Source organism: Hemicordylus capensis, chromosome 8 (genome assembly GCF_027244095.1).
Source record: "Hemicordylus capensis ecotype Gifberg chromosome 8, rHemCap1.1.pri, whole genome shotgun sequence".
NCBI lineage: Eukaryota > Metazoa > Chordata > Lepidosauria > Squamata > Cordylidae > Hemicordylus > Hemicordylus capensis.
This window is the reverse complement of record NC_069664.1, coordinates 17,814,402-17,833,237: the sequence shown is the minus strand read 5'-3', so window position 1 is coordinate 17,833,237 and position 18,836 is coordinate 17,814,402. Positions and strand designations below refer to the sequence as shown.

Sequence of the window (18,836 nt, the reverse complement as noted above, 5' to 3'; positions counted from 1 at the left end):
CCATAATTTTCATTTCCAGACAACAGGGCTTCTTGTCCCATCTTTACAGCCTGTCTACGGCTCGCTCGCCCTTTGGCGGAGCCTTGCCGCTAACGCATGCGCACGCACAGCCAACCAAACGACTAACCCACAGATCTAGAACAGCAGCTGCAGAGAAAAAGCAGTACACCCCTGGTCTATACGTCACTTCCTGGCAGAAACCATTTTTAAAGTCCCCCCTCAGGCGGAAGTGAGACCTGCCCATAGCAACCAATGGAGGAAACCAGCACTTCACCGTAGTTTTGACGGGACCCCCCCCGCCCCAAAACAAGTCATGGCAAAGACAGGAAATCGTCTTTGTTCTTATTCAGACCGGATGTCGTGTGAACGTTGCCTGCATTGCCTATAGGGAGCTACGACCTATGTGGGGAGGTTTCCATTTTCTACCGGAAGTCGGTACTGAGTCACTCTAGGCTTTCTCTTTGTGGGTCCACCCGGCGTCGAGTTGGCAGCGCTTCCTGATACCTTCCAGTTGCACTTCCGGGTCGAAGGGCTCTTCGCGTCGGGCTTCCGCTCTTCGCTCAGAGCCGTTGGGCGAGACGTGGATAGGGACGCCGCCCGGAACCGACTCCGGCGAGGGTAAGAAAGAAAGCGGCCGCCTGGGCTGGGCCTCGCTCGTCAGAGTCCTCGGTGGGGGACCGGCAGGGCCCAACCGGGCGAGCCTCCCGAGCTGAGGGGATGGGGGTCCTTTCCCTCTTCCTCCCTCCTAGCCTCGGCGCTGTAGTAAAGGAGGACGGACGCGTCACCCCACAGACCTGGCAGGGAACGCCGCGTCGCTGCAGGGCCTGGGTCCTTCCTCCCCCCCACCCCCCCGAGAGGCTTTGCCTCCCCATCTCGCATCCAAAGCCTGTTTACTGGGCCTTTTTCCAGGCCTGGCGGAGTTTGCTGCGGAGCTAGGAACATAAGAAGCTGTCAGTTCAAAGTGCTGGTTCTCACCCCGCAAACCCTTCTGGGCTTAGCACTTGTGTATCTCCGGGATCGCCTCTCGTGGCTGGTTCCGTCCGGTGAGCTCTTCTCAGCTGGCCCTCCTTAGTGTCCCGGGCCCTGGTGTAGTGGTGGTGCCTGGGCCCGTTGGAGTACCTTCTCTGTGGCCGCCCCTCTTCTTTGGGACACTCTTTCCCCCCAGATTCCTTCAGCCCCTTCTCTAGCTGCTTTTAAGGCCCTTCTTAAGACCTACCTGTTTCACCAGGCACTTGCCCTTTAATTAATTTTTAGTTGTTGTTGTTGTTGTTGTCCGCCGCCTAGAGTCTTTGGAGGAAATGGTATATAGGAAAAATTTCAAATAAACATACAGAGTAAGATTGTTGGTCCATCTATCTCAGTATTGACTACCCAGGCTGGCAGTGGCTTCTCCAAGGTTGCAGGAAGGAATCTTTCACCCCTATCTTGGAGATGCTGCCAGGTAAAGAATTTGGAACCTAAGAGCCAGACAGTGGGCCCCAGGGGTGTATTGGAGCAGGGATGCACAGGGACAGCAATGGCTGTTGGGGTGGGCATGGCAGTGGGGGCTGTCATGGAGAGCTTCTGAATTGTCATCTACATCACTGGGGGCCACCTGACAAAACTGCAACCTGAGTTTACTGATGGACATTGGCTGGGGGTAGGGGCAAGAGAGTAAAAGGCAGTGTTCCCTCTAAAAGGGATTCCCAGATGTTGTTGACTACAACTCCCATAATCCCCAAGCAAAGACTTGCAGCTGGGGATGCTGGGAGTTGTAGTCAGCAACATCTGGGAATCCCTGTTAGAGGGAACACTGGTAAAAGGTCTTGTCTTTACCCCAGGGGTTCTCAGCCTTGGGTCCCCAGATATTGTTGGACTTCAGCTCCCATAACCCTCAACCCAAGGCCATTGGGAATATAGGAAGTTGCCTTATAGCTCAGTATCCATCTAGCTCAGTATTGGAGCAGTATTCTCAGTATTCTCCAAAGTTGCAGGCAGGAGTATTTCTCAGCCCAATCTGGAGATGCTGCCAGGGAGGGAATCTGAGACCTTCTGCATGCAGTTTCTCTTCCCAGAGTGGCCCCATCCCCTGAGGGGAATATCTGACACCCAACAGAATGAGGTTGCTTCTAGTAATCTTGCTCGTTTTTCCCAAGCTTGACTCTCAGTATCAAAGGATGTAATCCATTTTTGTAGTTTCAATTTGGCCGGATGGCAGGCTAAATCACAGGACCCTGATTTGTGCCAATTTATAAGTGAATTTGATGTGATTTTCATTCAAGAGGCCTGGTCACACACAGACCCATATTTACCAGGCTATACATCTTTGTCCTTGGGGGCGGTTGCAGGTACGTCAAGGGGCAGGTCCCATGGTAGGCTGACAATTTTTATTTCTACTGCCTTACAATTTAAATCTCTTTGGAAAATTTGGACCATTTTGCTATGGCAACCCGGGTTAACTTCGGTAATATATCTTTCATCTTAGTGAATGTTTACATTCCTCCTATTAGAATATATGCTGAAATTAGGTCAGTCTGGCAAAAATTAGAATCCCATAGAAATAAGATCCAACTAGCCCAGAGTGATGCGTACTTAATTGTGGCAGGGGACTTTAATGCGAGGGTGGCGGTTTTTTCACAAATTTCATCAGCACCCCCTGCCTTATGACGCTCCTTCCCCTCTCCTTTTTAGGAAATCTAAAGATGCCATGGGAAACTACTCAGGCTTAAATCTTACTCAAAATCTAACTGGCAGTGCTCACACATGTAGTCTCCCATTCATATGCAAACCATGGTGGACTCTGCCTAACAAAGGGGCCAATTCATGCTTGCTACCATAAGAGCAGCTCTCCTCCTGGGGTTGGGAGTCTGACATCTGGGGACTCAAGATTGAGAACCCATGCTTTATTCTCTTTGTAAGCAATATCGAACAGCAATGAGCTGCTTTTGGGAAGCCCATAACCAGGCACATTTCCTCCCTTGCTGTTGCCCCCCTGCAACCGGTATTCGGAGGCAGCCTGTAGCCCTCAAGACTAGTAGTGGGTGGTGGACCTGTCCTTCATGAGATGTCATAAAACTGAAATAAGGCATCAGAAAGGAAAGGGCGGTCTATCAGTTGTGTTGATATGGCTGTGCCACCTAATGAATATAGAGGATGAAGCCTCTTGCTTTCTGGTCCCCCTATTTGAGCATATGTATGATACAGTCTGCTAGCTAAGGATTACAAGTCACGCACCTAATGAAGTGGGCTCTAGTCCATGAAAGCTTATGCCACAATAAATCTGTTAGCCTTTAAGCTGCCTTTAAGTTTTTGGTTTTAAGAGGCTGAGGTGCTCTCTAAGGATTGCCCTGAAAGTCTGCGGTGCTGCAGGATTTCCTCTCTTGCCTGCTTATGCCTGCTCCCATTTCAATCACTCATTTATAGCCTCTCTACAGACTTTATTCCTTCATCTCAAAACAATCTGGGAACTGATCTTATCATTCACAGGTTACTAATTTTCAAGCTAGAGTCTAATAGCAATAGCACTTACATTTATATACCGCTTTATAGCCAGAGCTCTCTAAGTTTACAATGATTTAGCATATTGCCCCCAACATTCTGGGTACTCATTTTACCGACCTCAGAAGGATGGAAGGCTGAGTCAACCTTGAGCCCGACGATGTACTCCTTCCTTCTATATCTCCTTAGAAAAAATCACACACGTTTTACTCATGATTAATGACATCATAAGCAAACATGATCAAATGCTTCAATGGAGAAGTTATTTATTTCAGTTTCTATCATATATGTGCTTCAGTTCTGGAGTAAATACAATAGCTATTTTCAAATAAAATATCACTGATTTTAAGCTGCAGTTACTGAATTTGTGAGTTATGGAATAGAAGTTTAGATGACAGTGCTTGCTTAGCTTTTCTATCCAGAAAAGCTAATTTAATTGGCAGTTGCAACTCATTTTACTATGGTATGGGGAGGAGGTTGCATAGGGACATTTGAGAATAATGGAAAGCTACCTGCTGGCTACTCTGTGTGTGGTACATCAAATATACCAAACTCTTCTTTGAAGAGAACTGTGAGCATCTATTATACTGAGTGTTATCTTTAAATTATAGAACACCATAATTATGAGGAATGTTTTTTCAGACTGTGTAGTCGATAGATAGATTTTATTATGATCATTGACCAGTGCATATATTCAAAAACAAATAATATAACAGTCCTTTACAGCAGTCCCATACCAGATATACCTATACATTAATAATATGCAATCAGGTAACAAATTACTCAGCAATATCTGCCAAGTAATCATGTGTGTCCGTGCCCCACTGAAATCAGTAGGATTTACTTGTAAGTGTGCAATACTTCTTAATATCTGATGTTTAAAAGATTCAGTTTTGTTTTAACAGTCTATAGGTATATAGCTTGGAGCACATGCTGATATTTGTCTTCATAGTTCTATTGTATAATTTCTCAGATATTTTCACTTTACCTGATTTTGTGTGTGTGTGTTTCATCTTTTGTCCAGGTTGTCAAGAGCCAGAGAGGCTTAAGGAAATACAAGTATGAAGCTTTATAGTCTAAGTGTCCTTTACAAAGGAGATCCCAAAGTGCATTTACTGAAAGCTGCCTATGATGTGTCATCTTTTGGGTTTTTTCAGAGATCAAGGTATGTTCTTAATACATTGATCCAAGTTTGAAAAACTGACCATTCTTGGATGAAAATCTTTTTTTTTTCTATTTTGAGAATGAAGAGTTTAAAAATGTAATTCTGTACTTTGGTTATTTTATATTAAACCCACTGCAAGTCATCAGTTAATATTGCAGTGCTACAGCTTGTAAAATTGCATTTCTCTTTTGAATCTTTGTTGCTTTCAAATAATGTATTTGATGAATTTCAGGAGCTTTGAGAAGTAAATTTGCGGCATGTTTGATTTTTTGTTTCCAGTGTCCAGGAATTCATGACCTTCACGAGTCAGTTGATTGTAGAGCGTTCAGAACCAGGCAGCAGAGCTTCTGTGAAGGAACAAGGTAAGAATACACAGTGATATGAGTTGCACAGAAGTGCACTGAGTTAAATAAGAGTGGAAATTTTGCAAACATTCAAAGATATGGAGCTCGGCATTGTGAGGCTTGCACTTTGCTGGCATCTCTTGGGTGTGGTTGCTGCTTTACCAGAAAGAGAACATGTTGCTTTTGTCAGTCTGGGGACCATATGTCTTGGTTGGTTTATGCTGATTGGCTTGATTTGCCTTCAGACTAAGTTAGCTGTTCCTAAATATCCTTTTAAATCCTCTTGATTCCTAATAGAGAATAGGCATCTACGAAGTAGCAATTGCCATCCAAGTTAAAGGATGGCATGACTTAATCCAATACCTACAAAAAGGCTGTTTTTGGTATAGAAAAGCACTGTTACTAGTTAAGTAACTTCCATTATTTCCTTCTGGTTATACATACCTTTGACTTAAGTATGCTGATTTTTTGTGTGGCTAGTGATTTTAACAGCAACTGAGAGATAAGAGGATCTTGGATTCAATCTAGATTGAATCTCCATTGTCCTATGTTGGTTTTTTCCATAGCAGAAAATGCAGCAGCTGCAGAAACCTGCCTGACAACATTGCTTCCCCTCCATTTCCATATTGGCTGAGTTTAAATGGAAAAGGTGGCTTTTAAATTGAAAATGTGGCTGCAGTTTTCCATAATAGCCTCTTCATCCTGTCTTACCAGTCTACTCTGGCCAGTATATAGTCTTGTACTGGGTCATCTCAATCTACTGGGATCTCTCTGGTCTTATTTTGTCCTGTATCACCCCCCAAACTTCTCTGTATCCTTAGCTTTCAGTACTGGTGTTTCTAATTTTCCCATTTAAGAGAAAACATGAGGAGTCCCAATTTAAAATGCACAACCCTACATATGTTTTCACGCTGGAGCAAACACCACCTCTCTCTGCCAAAAGCTTTATGTGGTAATGTCTGACAGTAGAGGTATCTTAATAGATCTGCTAGGAATTGGTAACATCTACTTTCAATATCTGATTCTTGTTCACCCTCCATGATTTTTATTTCTTTGTTCCTTACCCTACTGTCTGTCTGTCCCCCATTTACATTTGCTCCTCCTGTACCATTTCTGGCTACCTCTGAATATGTCCCCCTGCCCCCAATACACAGTGCTATGGATAATTTGATGGGCGGGCTGGATTCCTGCACCTAAGAGGTTTTTCCTGTGATATGCACAATGCAGTTCTACACAGTTCTTCCTTGTGTGGATCAGATCCATTAGGCTTGTAAATTGCATCCATTTTTTCAGAATGATGCACATGTTTTTCTTCCGGAGCTGAGAAATTAACTCTGTCTACTTACCTTCAGACTGTATTCTGGAATAGAGTTCCATATCAACTCATTGTTTGACTGTTGTTCTCACACACAACAGCTAAGCATTTGGGCATGAATGTGAATCTTGCACCTTTCTCTTTTGCTTCAGAATACCTCTGCCATGTTTATGTGCGGAATGATGGGTTGGCTGGAGTTGTGATTGCAGACAATGAGTATCCGCCCCGCGTCTGTTTCACTTTGTTAGAGAAGGTAAGTACAAACTTGAATCAGAATGGCTGGAATGTCTGCAGGTGTGCTGCAGGAGAGCGTATGGTGGTAGCTCTAGTGTGCTTCCATTGCCATGCTGTAGATCTCTAACCATGTTGATTTAGATCTGTCTCACTGAGTACATATACAGTACAGGGGTGCATAGGATTGCAGTTACATACTGGGCTCAGTTCAAACGTTGCACCAGACTGGTTTTTGCTCACCATAGGTTTGAATGCAAACCATGGGGCAGTGTGGCCAGAACCTAAGGGGTATACTCGTGAGTCAAATGGGCCGTAACCCAAAATTTGGCTTTAAAAAAGCCAAATCTGGCAACAGAGGTTTGAGGTTCCAAACCAACAACAGACAAACCATGGTTTAGAGCTGATTCCCCCACCTCCATTTTCAGTCTTCTCTGCATGCAGCTTCATAAGTTCACACTCATCTCTATGGTGCAGCAGCAGCCTCCGGAGGCAAAGTGACGGCAATGATGATGGTTTGTTGACTAGGGCATTGTGCCACATAAATGATGGCTTGCACACCCACTCTGCACCAGACTTTTTTTTATTCTGGTTTGTCTGCCAATCACAATAATGGTTTGTCAGTTCAGATATTACACCAAAGTTAAGGATGCTTAACAAGATTTGATGTAATGTTTGAATTGTAGAGTCAGCTTTTAGGCCACTGCTAACACCTATAAGACAAAGCATTTGTTATGTCTGTATTCTGGTTATCTTCAGAGGAGTTGAGGGTAGCATATATGGGGTTTCTTGGCAGATTGCCAGCCAGCTACTGGCCAGGCTCCAAGATGCAGCTTGGTTCTGTGAAGGCCCCAGAAGCTGAGGCTTTTGCTCTAGATTCTTACTGGCTACAGTTCTTGAACTCAAAACTGTCTGCATGTAGTGGCTACACCTTCTCTTCTTAATGGATGTCCAAGTAAAATATGGAGAGAAACTGGATATGACTGGTCTGAACACGGCGATACAAAGGTTGCTATATCTTGCTTACTAAAATTCCTCAAGGAGCCATCTTAGGCTTATGCTTCGGCTCATAAACTCACCATACTTAGCCGGGGGTTGGTGGAAGAATTTTACCTGAATTCTTAATAGGATTGGAGGCTTTACCCTAAATTTTGTGATGCATTTGTAGTGGAATTGCAAGGTACATCAGAAAAGCCCAGCTGGATCAGGCCCAAGGCCCATCTAGTCCAACATCCTGCTTCACACAGTAGCCCACCGATTCCTATTGTTACTTTGCATTGTAGGTGTTGGAAGAATTCTCCAGGCAGGTCAGTAGGATAGACTGGCCCTCTGGATCTCCAACAACAATAAACTACACAGCATTGGATGGTTATCTTAGTAAATACCAGGTAAGGTGCAGACTGAAGTAAAGTTTGAAAGGGGAACTGTAATGGGGTCTGGGGTCTGAGGAAGACAACTCTGCAGCCTGCAAAGTCTTCTAGCTGAATGCCTTCCTACATTTTTATCGTGAACAAAACTTTTTATTTTGCAGTGTCATTAAGACCTTGAGTACTCTTACATTCCTTAAATTTTTGAAATGCAGAGTGCCATTTAATGAATTTTGACCTTAAATGCTGCTTTGCCAGTAGCCTTAGTTTCTACATCTGATCTCTTGTATGCTGTGTAAGGAGAGGCTGCAAAGAGAGCCAAGAGCCCATAATACATGAGCATTGGGAGAAATATTTTTGTATCAATTCTACTAATTGCTGTAAATGCTGAGATATCTGATTTGTGCCATGTGCTTAGCGAATGAGTCCACTTCCCTGGTTAGACAAATGTGAAGTTAAAATCCTCCTAATGATGATCTCCAGTGTCTTATGCAGTGGTCTTATGTAATAAAATGCTGTGTTATTCTTTTAAGAATCCTCGTGAGGCAGATGCAATGACAAAAGTGCAAGCGGAGCTGGACGAGACCAAAATTATTCTGGTATGGAGCAAAACCTTGTAGTACCTTATAGAAATGACAGATATTATGTAAACTTTCATACAAGGCATGATTTTGACATAGGAACATTCTCAAACAACCTCTCTGTGAAATAGAAGTGGTGAAGGCATATGAGGGTTAAGTAAATGGGCTGAGATCCAAAATATACAAAATGAAATGTGGACTGGGTTTTGGCTTCTGTTGTGACCTTTTTGAAAACAATATATAGCACTAGATACCCAGAACATCACAGGCAATGGTTGAGTGTACAGCGGGCAAGAGGAGATACTATTATATTCATGGGCACCTGGCTAGGAACCTGGATCACAAGATTGGGTGCTATCCAAATGGACTTCTTGAGGAAGCTATTTGGCACCCCCAACTGTGTGTCCAATCCGGTGATCCGCTCAGAGGCGGGCATTCTTAAATTGGAGTCCAAGGCCTGGATGTTATCGATAAACTACTGGATAAAACTGCATCTTTTCCCAACAGGATTAATCCCCAAATTACTGGCAGTAGAACCACAAGCATCCTGGTGCAAGGAAATAACACATAAGCTTTCCTGCTGCGGATTATCTCCCACCTTTTTGTTGGAGGCTGGTGTGACTACAGCTTGCAAATCGGTGCAGCAAAGACTGGTCGATATAGAAATACAAAATGAGAAGGCTATTTTACCACAAGTTTACAAATCTGTACAGCTTAAGACAGATTTAAGCCCAGCTATTTATTTGTTTATGATTACTCAATGTAATCATAGATGGGCTTTCTCTAGGACGTGGTTTAATGCCTTCCCATCAGCGCTTTTATACAGGAAGTATAACAAATTGCCCTACGAAAAGCGCATATGTCCTTGCGGCCAGGAGATCTAGTCAATGGCCCATATTCTATTAAAGTGCCCACTTTACCAGGATGTAAGACAGCAATTAATTAATCCCCTGCTAAATAATTTGAAGGGAAAAACCGGGGATTTCCTTGTAAAGTATTTATTAGCCAATGAAGATTCAGTAATTTCCAGAATAGTTGCAAAGTACTGTTATGTGGTCTTTAAAATAAGAGTCTCAAACTTATGAGTGTATTTTAAAATTGCCATTTTTAGGTATATGTATACGTTTATTTTAAGGATTTTATGCTATTTTATGTCATTTACTACTGTATATCTCTCTTTTGGTCATTGACCGTAAATAAAGTAATCTAATCTAATCATGGGCACCTGGCTAGGAACCCAGATCCACAAGATTGGGTGCTATAGAATCGAGCTCCCTGCCCTCTTTGAATAGAAGTTGTGCATGCTGGTTTTTCTTTGGAGGCAGCCTCCTAAACCAGTTTTTAATAATCATCTGTAATTTAGCAGGCTGGTTTGGGAGCTCCAAGAGGAAAACATGATGTAATTGGATGGAACTAGGTCATGACTAATGGCTCAACTGTGAACACTTTGTTATGGTATCCTCCGTATCAGTGTTCATCTATAATAACGAATGTGGTGTCCATTAGGGGTGTGCACAAAGCTGGTTTGCACTTGAACTGGACTGGGCCAATTCAATTTTACCCCCTTTGAACCCCCCCTCCCCTGGTTAGGCTCAGGGTGTGTGTGTCTCCGGAGTCCCCCACCCCCCGCTGGCCTCCATTACGCCTTAAATCGGTTTGTGTGGTCTTTGGCCCTTTCTGGGCCTTTCCCCTTTCACGTTGACCATTTTGGAGGCCGCCATGCATGCACAATCAGCCTCTGCGTGGCCTGAGTCATGGCCCGGCCACGCAGGGTCACATTGCGCATGCATGGCGGCCTCCAAAATGGCCACTGTGACTGGGGAAAGGGCTGAAGACTGCCCGAACAGGGCGATTTAAGGCATAGGCGGCCAGCGGGAGGAGGGGGAAGCTCCAGGGACCTAACGCCTGTGGCCTTGGAGAAGCCCCCAAGAGGGGGTAAGTAAAAAAAATATTAAAAAAAATAAAAAACTTAGAACTCCCAAACAGGTCAAGGGGTTTGGTTCTGACCCCCCCATCCCCCAGACTGGGTTGTGTTCAGCTCGAATTCGAGCCTTGGTGTCTCTTAAATGGCAGGCTATTGTAACCCTCTTGGGCTACATGTACATGAGAACCACTTCTTAGGATTAAGAACTGAGGTTTTGGAATGTTAATTTTCAGATCTATGTAAGCTGTTCCCAAGTATAGATAGTGATTGTGGGGAATTTCAGCCCAAATGATACCAGCATCTGAAAACTGCCCCTATGCTTAGGTATTTAACTACTTCAAGTGTGGCTTCTCCTTAAAGGCCAACAATGAGGTAGTCATTTATGTCTCCCTGGGCAGAGAGAAGGGTGCCACAACTGAAAAAGCTCTTAGCTGGGTTCCAGCAGACTTTACTTCAGTTAACAGAGGAAGCATGAAACAGGTTATTGCACCTGATAATTAAGAGTGGGGAGGTTCATATGGAACAAAGCATTCCTTGGGCAACTTCCAGAATAGTTAAGTCATTACTAAGCACCATTGAAATCAATGAGACAAGTTTGACTCATGACTAACTTAAGACCCATTAATTTAAGTGGGACTTGGTAATGACTCTGGACCTTGCCTCTTTTGTATAATTTGGTATGACTTTCTGGTTCTTCCTCCTCCCCCACCCCCCTACAATTCTGGGTTTAGATTTTTTAGAACTTCATGGCAGGGCTGACTTGATGGGAGTAGAATTACTGGCGGTGGCAGTGGCAGAAAAGATGCATAAGTCTGTGGGGTGATCAGATGTGTGCATAGTACTAGAACCCATTCCTTCCAGCTTCCTCCAGCTCCTTGTAAACTGCCTTTATACAAAATGAAGGCTGAGATGGGAGGTAGCAGCAACTTGGAATTTCGGCCTTGTATAGTGGAGCAATTGTGGCAATATAGATTTCTGGACTTGCTGTCTGCACCTGCTTATGCAGCTGGACTTGGAGTGTACAGCCTCCCTCTTTGTCTTGTCCCACTTAGCACAATACCATGGAGTCTTTGTTGGAGCGAGGGGAGAAACTGGATGACTTGGTCTCGAAATCGGAGGTTCTTGGAACTCAGTCAAAAGCCTTCTACAAAACGGTAAGTGTATGTTGGCCAGAGGCCCAACTGCCTGTTGTAGGTTTTTTGGTGTGTGTTTAAAAAATCAAGCAGGGGCGGTGTGTCTTCTGAGCTAGGTGTTGTGACACATCTGTTGCTTAAAACTTGGAGAGGATCAGCAAGACACTTAAAGCAGTCATTTTCAGTTCATTTGCTGGTCCTGCATGTGCCATCTTATTGATTGATTGGCTTTTGGTTCTATGCAAACTGCTTTGATAACTTTTGTTGAAAAGCAGTTTATAAATATTTGTCATCGTAGCTCTTGTTGAACTCTGATACTTTGCAACAGATTTCCTTGGGAGGAAAGGAGTGCAGTTCTCCTTACACATTCACAGGACTGGATCAGTGCAGTCTGCTCTCATAAACTTGGAATGGAGGGTGGGCCACAAAACGTGCTGCTGCCTTATGCTGAAACAGGATACTTGGGGGGTGGCATCCCATTCTTTGCTACTCTAAAGAAACAAAAACCAACCCCAAACCTCCAAAATTACTATGCCTGCCTTTTTGGTACAGCACAAAAGCTGTTGATTTTGGGTGCGTCAGTACACAAATGTGTCAGTACACAGAAACACATTTAAGTGTTACAGGCAGGGAGATAGGCTACTCCAGTCACTGGCTGATTTGCATCTGCACTGAGTTACTCGTGAGCAGTCTTATAAAATTAATTGGACAGGTTTACTTTTCCTATTAATATCAATGAGAGTACTCCATGCTACATTTTTGAAGCTTGTCAGTCAGGCTGAGCAGAGGGGTACATGGAGCTTCATGTAGCCTACCAATCAGGAGCACAGGAGGAGGGTCTTCACCCTCCTCCCTCCCCTCCTGCAGCAGACACAAGCCAGCAATCCTTAGTAGGGAACAAATAGCATGGCTGCCACTTGAGGAGGCAGAAGGGCTCTGGGAGCCCCTCAAATACCCCCAGGGAATCATACCCTTTGTTGGGAACCCTTGGCATAAAGCCTTTGTTTTCCTAGACAGGTACTGGCATTGTTAGTGGAATGTAGTCAGCCAGGAGCTGTTAAGCTGGGAGTGTCTTCCTTGCTGAAAGTGAAATGAGTAAACTTATAAAGTTCAAGGCACTCAAGAACAAGAGATGGTTGAGCTCATAGGCTTTTCCTGCTGGAAAATCTTGTTCACAAACGATGGTGGTCATTCTAAATAGAAGTAGGGTGTATTATTTCCAGAAATGTAATACAATTGTTTAAGAGCCAGCATGGAATAGTGGTTAGAGTGCTGGACTAGGACCGGGGAGACCCGAGTTCAAATCCCCATTCAGCCATGAAACTAGCTGGGTGACTCTGGGCCAGTCACTTCTCTCTCAGCCTAACCTACTTCACAGGGTTGTTGTGAGGAGAAACTCAAGTATGTAGCACACCGCTCTGGGCTTCTTGGAGGAAGAGCGGGATATAAAATGTTAAAAAAAAAAAAATTAGCTGTTAGATATTTTTGTTCTTGTTTGACTGACCTCATTATGCTCCCTCTCTTCCCCTCCGCTTGCCATTTTTTAAACACTTATATCTGCTTTTCTTCCATCATGGCACTTGAAGGGACTCTCCCAGTGGTCTCCCATGCAGACCTGCTTGGGCAGTCACTGTCTCATGTGCCTTCCCACCAGACCCTGGGCCCCTCTTCTATGGCCTTTGTGTTTGGGGGACTGCTGCAATGCTGCTGCAGCTGCTTCCCATTCTGCTTGAGAAGAGAGAAGAGCCTCTACTGAAGCTCCTTCCCTTGTTAATGTCGCTTCTGAGCTTGATGTGGGGAGAAGCTGCAGACTGTTCTCCTCCTGCAGCACTCAGGGCTGCTTTGTCCTCCCTTGGGGTGTGGGAAGGTTCCAAAAAGGTAATATGGGGGTGGGGGGCTCTGAAGCTTTGATTTGGTACAGACTTGTTAATTAGAAGCTGCTTAGCATGTGCCTCTTTTTTTTTTTTTTTAAACAAAAAACTTAAAGGCCCGAAAGCAGAACTCGTGCTGTGAGATCATGTGACATCGCTGGCTGCGACTCTCCTCCTCCTCCGGACTATCAGGCCTTCACTCGCATTCAGGACTCCAAAACAAGGCAGTAAGAAGATGCACTCCAAAACTACCTACAGTGGCAATCCTTGTTTCCAGATTTAGCCACCTCAGCCTGGATGCGTGGAATGGGTCACTATGTTGGGGTTCACAAAACAGTCATTTTCCCCCCTTGGAAAGGAAGCATCTTGGACTTCAAGATCCTTGTGCTATGAAGACAGATGCTGATGCCCCCTCACTCCACCCCCCAGTACCAAGGGGGCTCCTGCTCTGGTAGTCCAGTTGAGAGCCATTGTGCTGGAATACCTGGGGCTCAGGGCTCGGCTTCTGTCTGAAACATGCAAGCACATGTGGACTTCCTCTACACTATCACAGCCTGCTCATGTAGTACCAGGAAAAGTCTGACCATCTGAAGGTTAAATATCTCAGCATTGTTACTGAATGGTAGCAATGAGTTTCCCTTTGTGCTGAAATGTCCCATGGTTGTATGGAAGCAGGTCAACCTCTATCCCATTCAGAGTTGCCCAGGGATGATTTGATGACTGACAGTCCTGTGTGAAAGAGCTGGGATGGCCCGAGAATGTGTGCTGCTTTATAATCTAGCAGATGAGCTCCAACAAGGCAGAGGAAGGGGTTCCTAGGGAGAGCCGGAACTTGTGAAATCACTTAATCACACCTCCACCCCCAGTCTTCCCCTCATGAGATGCTGTTGACCAAGGAGATAAGCAGCAGCTGTGCACTCATTTTCACACCCAACATTACTGCCATTTGTCAAACATCGGCACAATGTGGCACCACCCATTGGAAATCTCTCACATCTCAGACCTATTTGGGGAGAGCTTATTTATGGGACTGGCTACCTTCTAGTCAGTGGCTTCTGTTGCTTTCACCCCGGCCTTCTGCATGATGCAGAAGAGCTGCTCTGCAGCCTGGTTATTCAGCTGCACCAGCACTTGTGTTGTGGCTACTGTTTGGCAGAGTGTCCCTGCCGTAGTATTAATCTGTAACCATTGTCGATGGCATTGTGCTGTTCCCAGAAGCACTGTCTGTTGCTTTGCACTAGGAGCTGTGCCAGAGTTTTGTGAAGTGTAATCTATCTTACATTGGGTGTAAGCTTTTAGCCACTGAAGTTGTGTGTCTTGGTGTCGTCTGGTGATGTACTTGGCAGGACCTACATCCTTTCTTCCCTGCCTTCCCCCAGGTTTGTTCCTGCTTGCTATTTGTGTATCTATTAGACAATGTTGTTAGTTATGCTGTCCTCTTTCTATCAGTGGTGCCTGAACTTTGTGGCCCATTCTGTCCTGGGTGGCAGGGATGCTGTTCCATGGTTGGGTTTTCCTTTGATCTTGCCTTTCCCAATTCCAGCCATGGTAGTCCACAGGAAATACCACACTGTGATGATGTACGTCGGTGTGAGTGAATTGGGCAATTGGCTCTCTTAGACTAGATGGGGTGCATTCACCCAGCTGCAATGACAGATGCCCATCTTTTGGAGACTCCTGTTCATAACTGAAGCAAAGCAGTAGGTTTTGCCTCACCTCTTCTGGGGAGGCACATGAAAAGGTTGGAGAGGAGGAGGTTTGTTTGTTGTCATGCAAAAAATTGTTGTAAATGGGGTAAATGTTGGAATATTGCATGGTGGTCCAGGGCAGGGCTGAGGATTTTGACAAGACTGTGAGCAGGAGTGCAGTCTGACTCATGTTTTGTTCATTTTCCTGAAAGTTGTCGCTTTGTTTGCTCATGTCACATTCAATGCTGCTGGTTCTCATAACCTCTTGAGCAACCAGCAGTTGTCAAATTGCAAACCTTTTGCAATGTATTACTTGTGGATAAAACCTACACCAAATCCAGGGTTGAAGGAGTGGAATGGGACAAATGAGAGAAACAGGTTTTTCACAAGCTTCTCTTAACTTAGCTGACCTATGTGGGTATGATTGTGTGTCCTGGGACTCTTGAAGGCTTGTCTGCATTTATTTGCTCTCAGCTCCTGAAGCTCCTCTTGGGCACGGAGGGGGTTGGGTTCAAGGACACACCTTGGCCAATCTCCATTTGAATCGGCATTATGCAGAAGCTGTATTGGCAGAACTAATACAGCAGCCCTTTTGGTGCCACTAATCACCTGCCTTAATGTTTTTTTCCTCCTTTCACCTCTAGGGCTGTCATGTTTCCCCATAACGTCCACTTATACAGTCCATTACTTTCCTTTCTGGACTGTTGCTGTGACTTTGATCCTAATGATCAAACAATGATATAACAAAGACTGGGTGGGTAGAGAGCTGTGGCGAGTTGTGGGATACTTCTTGCTTCAGAAGAAAATGGTTCCTCCTACTCGGCATTCTTCCAGCGACTTCCCCAGAGAAGTAAAGAGCAAGCTGATCCGTTAGTCTTTTGCCCTCTAGACTCATGTGCTCACATCTGTTCCTATCCTCTTTCTAATGGGGAAGCTTTTACTAAAGATTGTATTTTAATACTTATTGCCTAACTTTTCTGTATGTACTGGTTATTGGATTATAACTATATGGATAAAGTTGTCACGGTGGTTCAGAAATGGCTGTGTCTCATGTCATTCATGCAAGCACAATGGTACGAGACATTGCTGAATGCTCTTCTGTGCTATGACATAATCCACAAAGCAAATTTGACTTTGTTGTAAGTTAAGTTGGGGGAGAGGTTTGAAGGGTGCTTTGATCTTGCCCATCTATACCTGCCCACATTTTTGTGTGCGCACATGTGTGAGCGTAGGGCTGTTTATATGACCGTTTGGAGGTGGATAGGAGCCCAGGTAATCGCGTGCTACAACTGTCGGCTGCAAGCCTCACCCCTCTATGGAATCCAAACAGATTAGACAGTGACATCAAAAGATGTGAGAGGCACAAAAGTCCAGATGGCAAGGCGGAGGAGTCTCAGGAAAGAATCCTGAATGAATGAACCCATTTTTAACAGAGATCCAACTTGTAGGGACCAGGGACAGAGCTTTTTCAGTGGTAGCACTGCACTTAGGGAATTCCTTGCCCAAAGGGATTCATCAGATCCCCGCACTTCAGAATTCTGAATGGTCCTTGGAAGACCCACTGGTTTTGGCTGGCCTTTCACTGAACTTTTGAGAAAACCTGGTTAAGCTCTTTTTGGCATTCTACTGCCAGTTCTTGTGTGTTGCCTTTTCTTTATAATTTGGATTTCTTATGTTTTATTATGAATGCTTTTTGCAAAGGTATTTTTAGAAAAGTGGTATAAGAAATGTTTTAAACAAATCAGTGGCTCAGCCTGTCAGATGGACCTGCAAACTACATGAAAACTGATAATGTCCAAGTGGCTGCATTTGAATCTTTTGTTTCCATTTGGTGTTGCATGTAAATGCTTTATGTTGACAGAGTGGAAATATAAGCTTTAGGAAACTCCTGTCCCTCCCTTTGGTGGTGGTGACAGTGGGCAAAAGACAACCATACACATCTAGTCTTGGGTCTTGGAAAAGATGGGTCATTTAGTAGAAAACCTGTCTTGGGGAAAAAAGTCGTCTCAATAGGCGTTCTCAAACTTCAGTCCCCAGATGTTGTTGGATGACAACTGCAAATGACCACTGTGGCTGGGGATGATGGGAGTTGTAGTCCAGCATCTGGGGACCCAAGTTTGAGAACCCATGTTCTAACAGGTTTTATAATTCCACATAGGTTATGTCATGTGTGTGTGTGTCATGAAGATAAGGCAAGCAAGGTTATTTAGGACATATGCTGTCTGATCAAAGAGAAAGTTTAGCAAGTTTTTTTTCAGTTTCAAGGAAGGCAAAACAAGGGTGGTGGCAGTTACCTGTCTGTAGAGCAGCAGGCATGAAGGAATATTCCTTCAAGGAATATCAGACTGATAAGGGGATGCCCTTGCTTGACAGTAGTGGTGTGGCTTTTTGTGTGTGTTCATTCCCCACCCTGTCCTGGTCATGCTGGAATTTGGCAGCTCTGTTAGAAGTACATCTTAGTCTGAAAAGGAGAAGCTTACATGGTGGCTCTAGGCTAGGGTAGGCAAACATGGTCCTCCAAATATTGCTGAATTCCAACTCCCATTTGTCCCAGCCACAATAAATTGTGACTTGGGATGTGGAAATTGTCCAGAACTGCTGGAGGCCAAATTTGCCCATCCCTGCTCTAGGCAATGTCTTCCATACTTCACTGTGTTCAGAGCAGGGTAGCCAGGTGCAAAAGAGGACAGGGCTTTTGTGCCTCTTAGCAGCTGCATAGAGAAGGGATTTTTACCAGGTGCCATTTGTTATGGAAAAGTCAGGGAAAACCTGACCTGCAGAAATTATTTAATGTGACTTCTAAAGGCTACCCATCAAGAAGCATTTCTTTATTATTCCTAACTGAATTCCATACCCTCTTGTCCTTAACTTGGCCCAAGCCCTGGTCTAAAGCCCTGCTGGAGTGAAGTCAGTGCCTTTATGGAGACTTTCCTGGTAAGAGGAAAAATGTAGTAAGTCAATAGCTTCACTAGCTATCAAACTGATTCGTCGTCGTCTTTCTACATAATGAATAAGTGTTCATAACTGGGCTGGCCCAGTTTGATTAGGCTGTGCTTCAAGAACAGGAAGAATGCCATGCTTGCCTTCAGGGGAGTTTTAGAGCCGAGAAGCTCAGAGAGGTGGTTAAGAGAAGGCACGGCAGCCACTATCATTTAGTCCCTTTTTTGTTTTTTTTTTATTTGCAGTTTCCCGAGACAAAAACAAAGTCGGAATCATTTTTACACTTACAAGGCTCAGAAAGAAAAGACGGTGAAATGGCAAGAAAAAGAAAGGGAGAGTAAGTCAGAAAGAGGAAAAGATCCACCAGCATTCATGGGACAGACTAACAGCTCAGCTTTGCTTTTAGTTCTCATAGATATAGATATATATAGATTTTTTTTTCTCTTTAAAGGTCATGCAAAAGAAAATACAGTCCCCCCCTCCCCCAATCAAAAATACCCCCAGCAACGCACTTAGTTCCATAGTAAACAAGGTGAACACCAAAGGGGAGGAGACCCCAGTACATTAATGTTTAATAATGAAACACCTGTTTCAACATGCGGCTTGTAGTAATTTTTTGTCATATACATGGATGTAGAGACACTTCTCAGTTTGTCTTCCAAAAAAACCATACAAGCATATTAGGTTATGCCTGCATATGTGAATTCTCACTCTTCTTGCATGTTTATCCAGTAGGCACCACCCCGTCTTCCCACCCCTCCCCCGGAAAAGAAATGCAGAAAAAAAGGTGCTCTGAGAGA

The 18,836-nt window shown here is 44.4% G+C and overlaps 1 protein-coding gene across 2 annotated transcripts; it reads left to right on the top strand.

The window, feature by feature from the left end:
• Positions 1-274: 274 nt before the first annotated feature.
• On the top strand, positions 275-18,635 carry YKT6 (YKT6 v-SNARE homolog). 2 transcript variants are annotated; one of them, XR_008310997.1, is made up of 9 exons: positions 275-618; positions 4,502-4,642; positions 4,922-5,004; positions 6,454-6,554; positions 7,816-7,920; positions 8,433-8,498; positions 11,457-11,558; positions 13,525-13,635; positions 18,282-18,635. XR_008310997.1 is itself a non-coding variant. In XM_053269296.1 (8 exons), the coding sequence occupies exons 2-8, from the start codon at positions 4,539-4,541 to the stop codon at positions 13,558-13,560; spliced, it is 597 nt and encodes a 198-aa protein (XP_053125271.1). In that variant the 5' UTR covers positions 278-618; positions 4,502-4,538; the 3' UTR covers positions 13,561-16,134. The 2 variants fall into 2 exon arrangements, 1 of the variants encoding a protein (XP_053125271.1); XM_053269296.1 differs by lacking the exon at positions 18,282-18,635 and having other exon boundaries at positions 278-618; positions 13,525-16,134.
• The last annotated feature ends 201 nt before the right edge of the window (positions 18,636-18,836 follow it).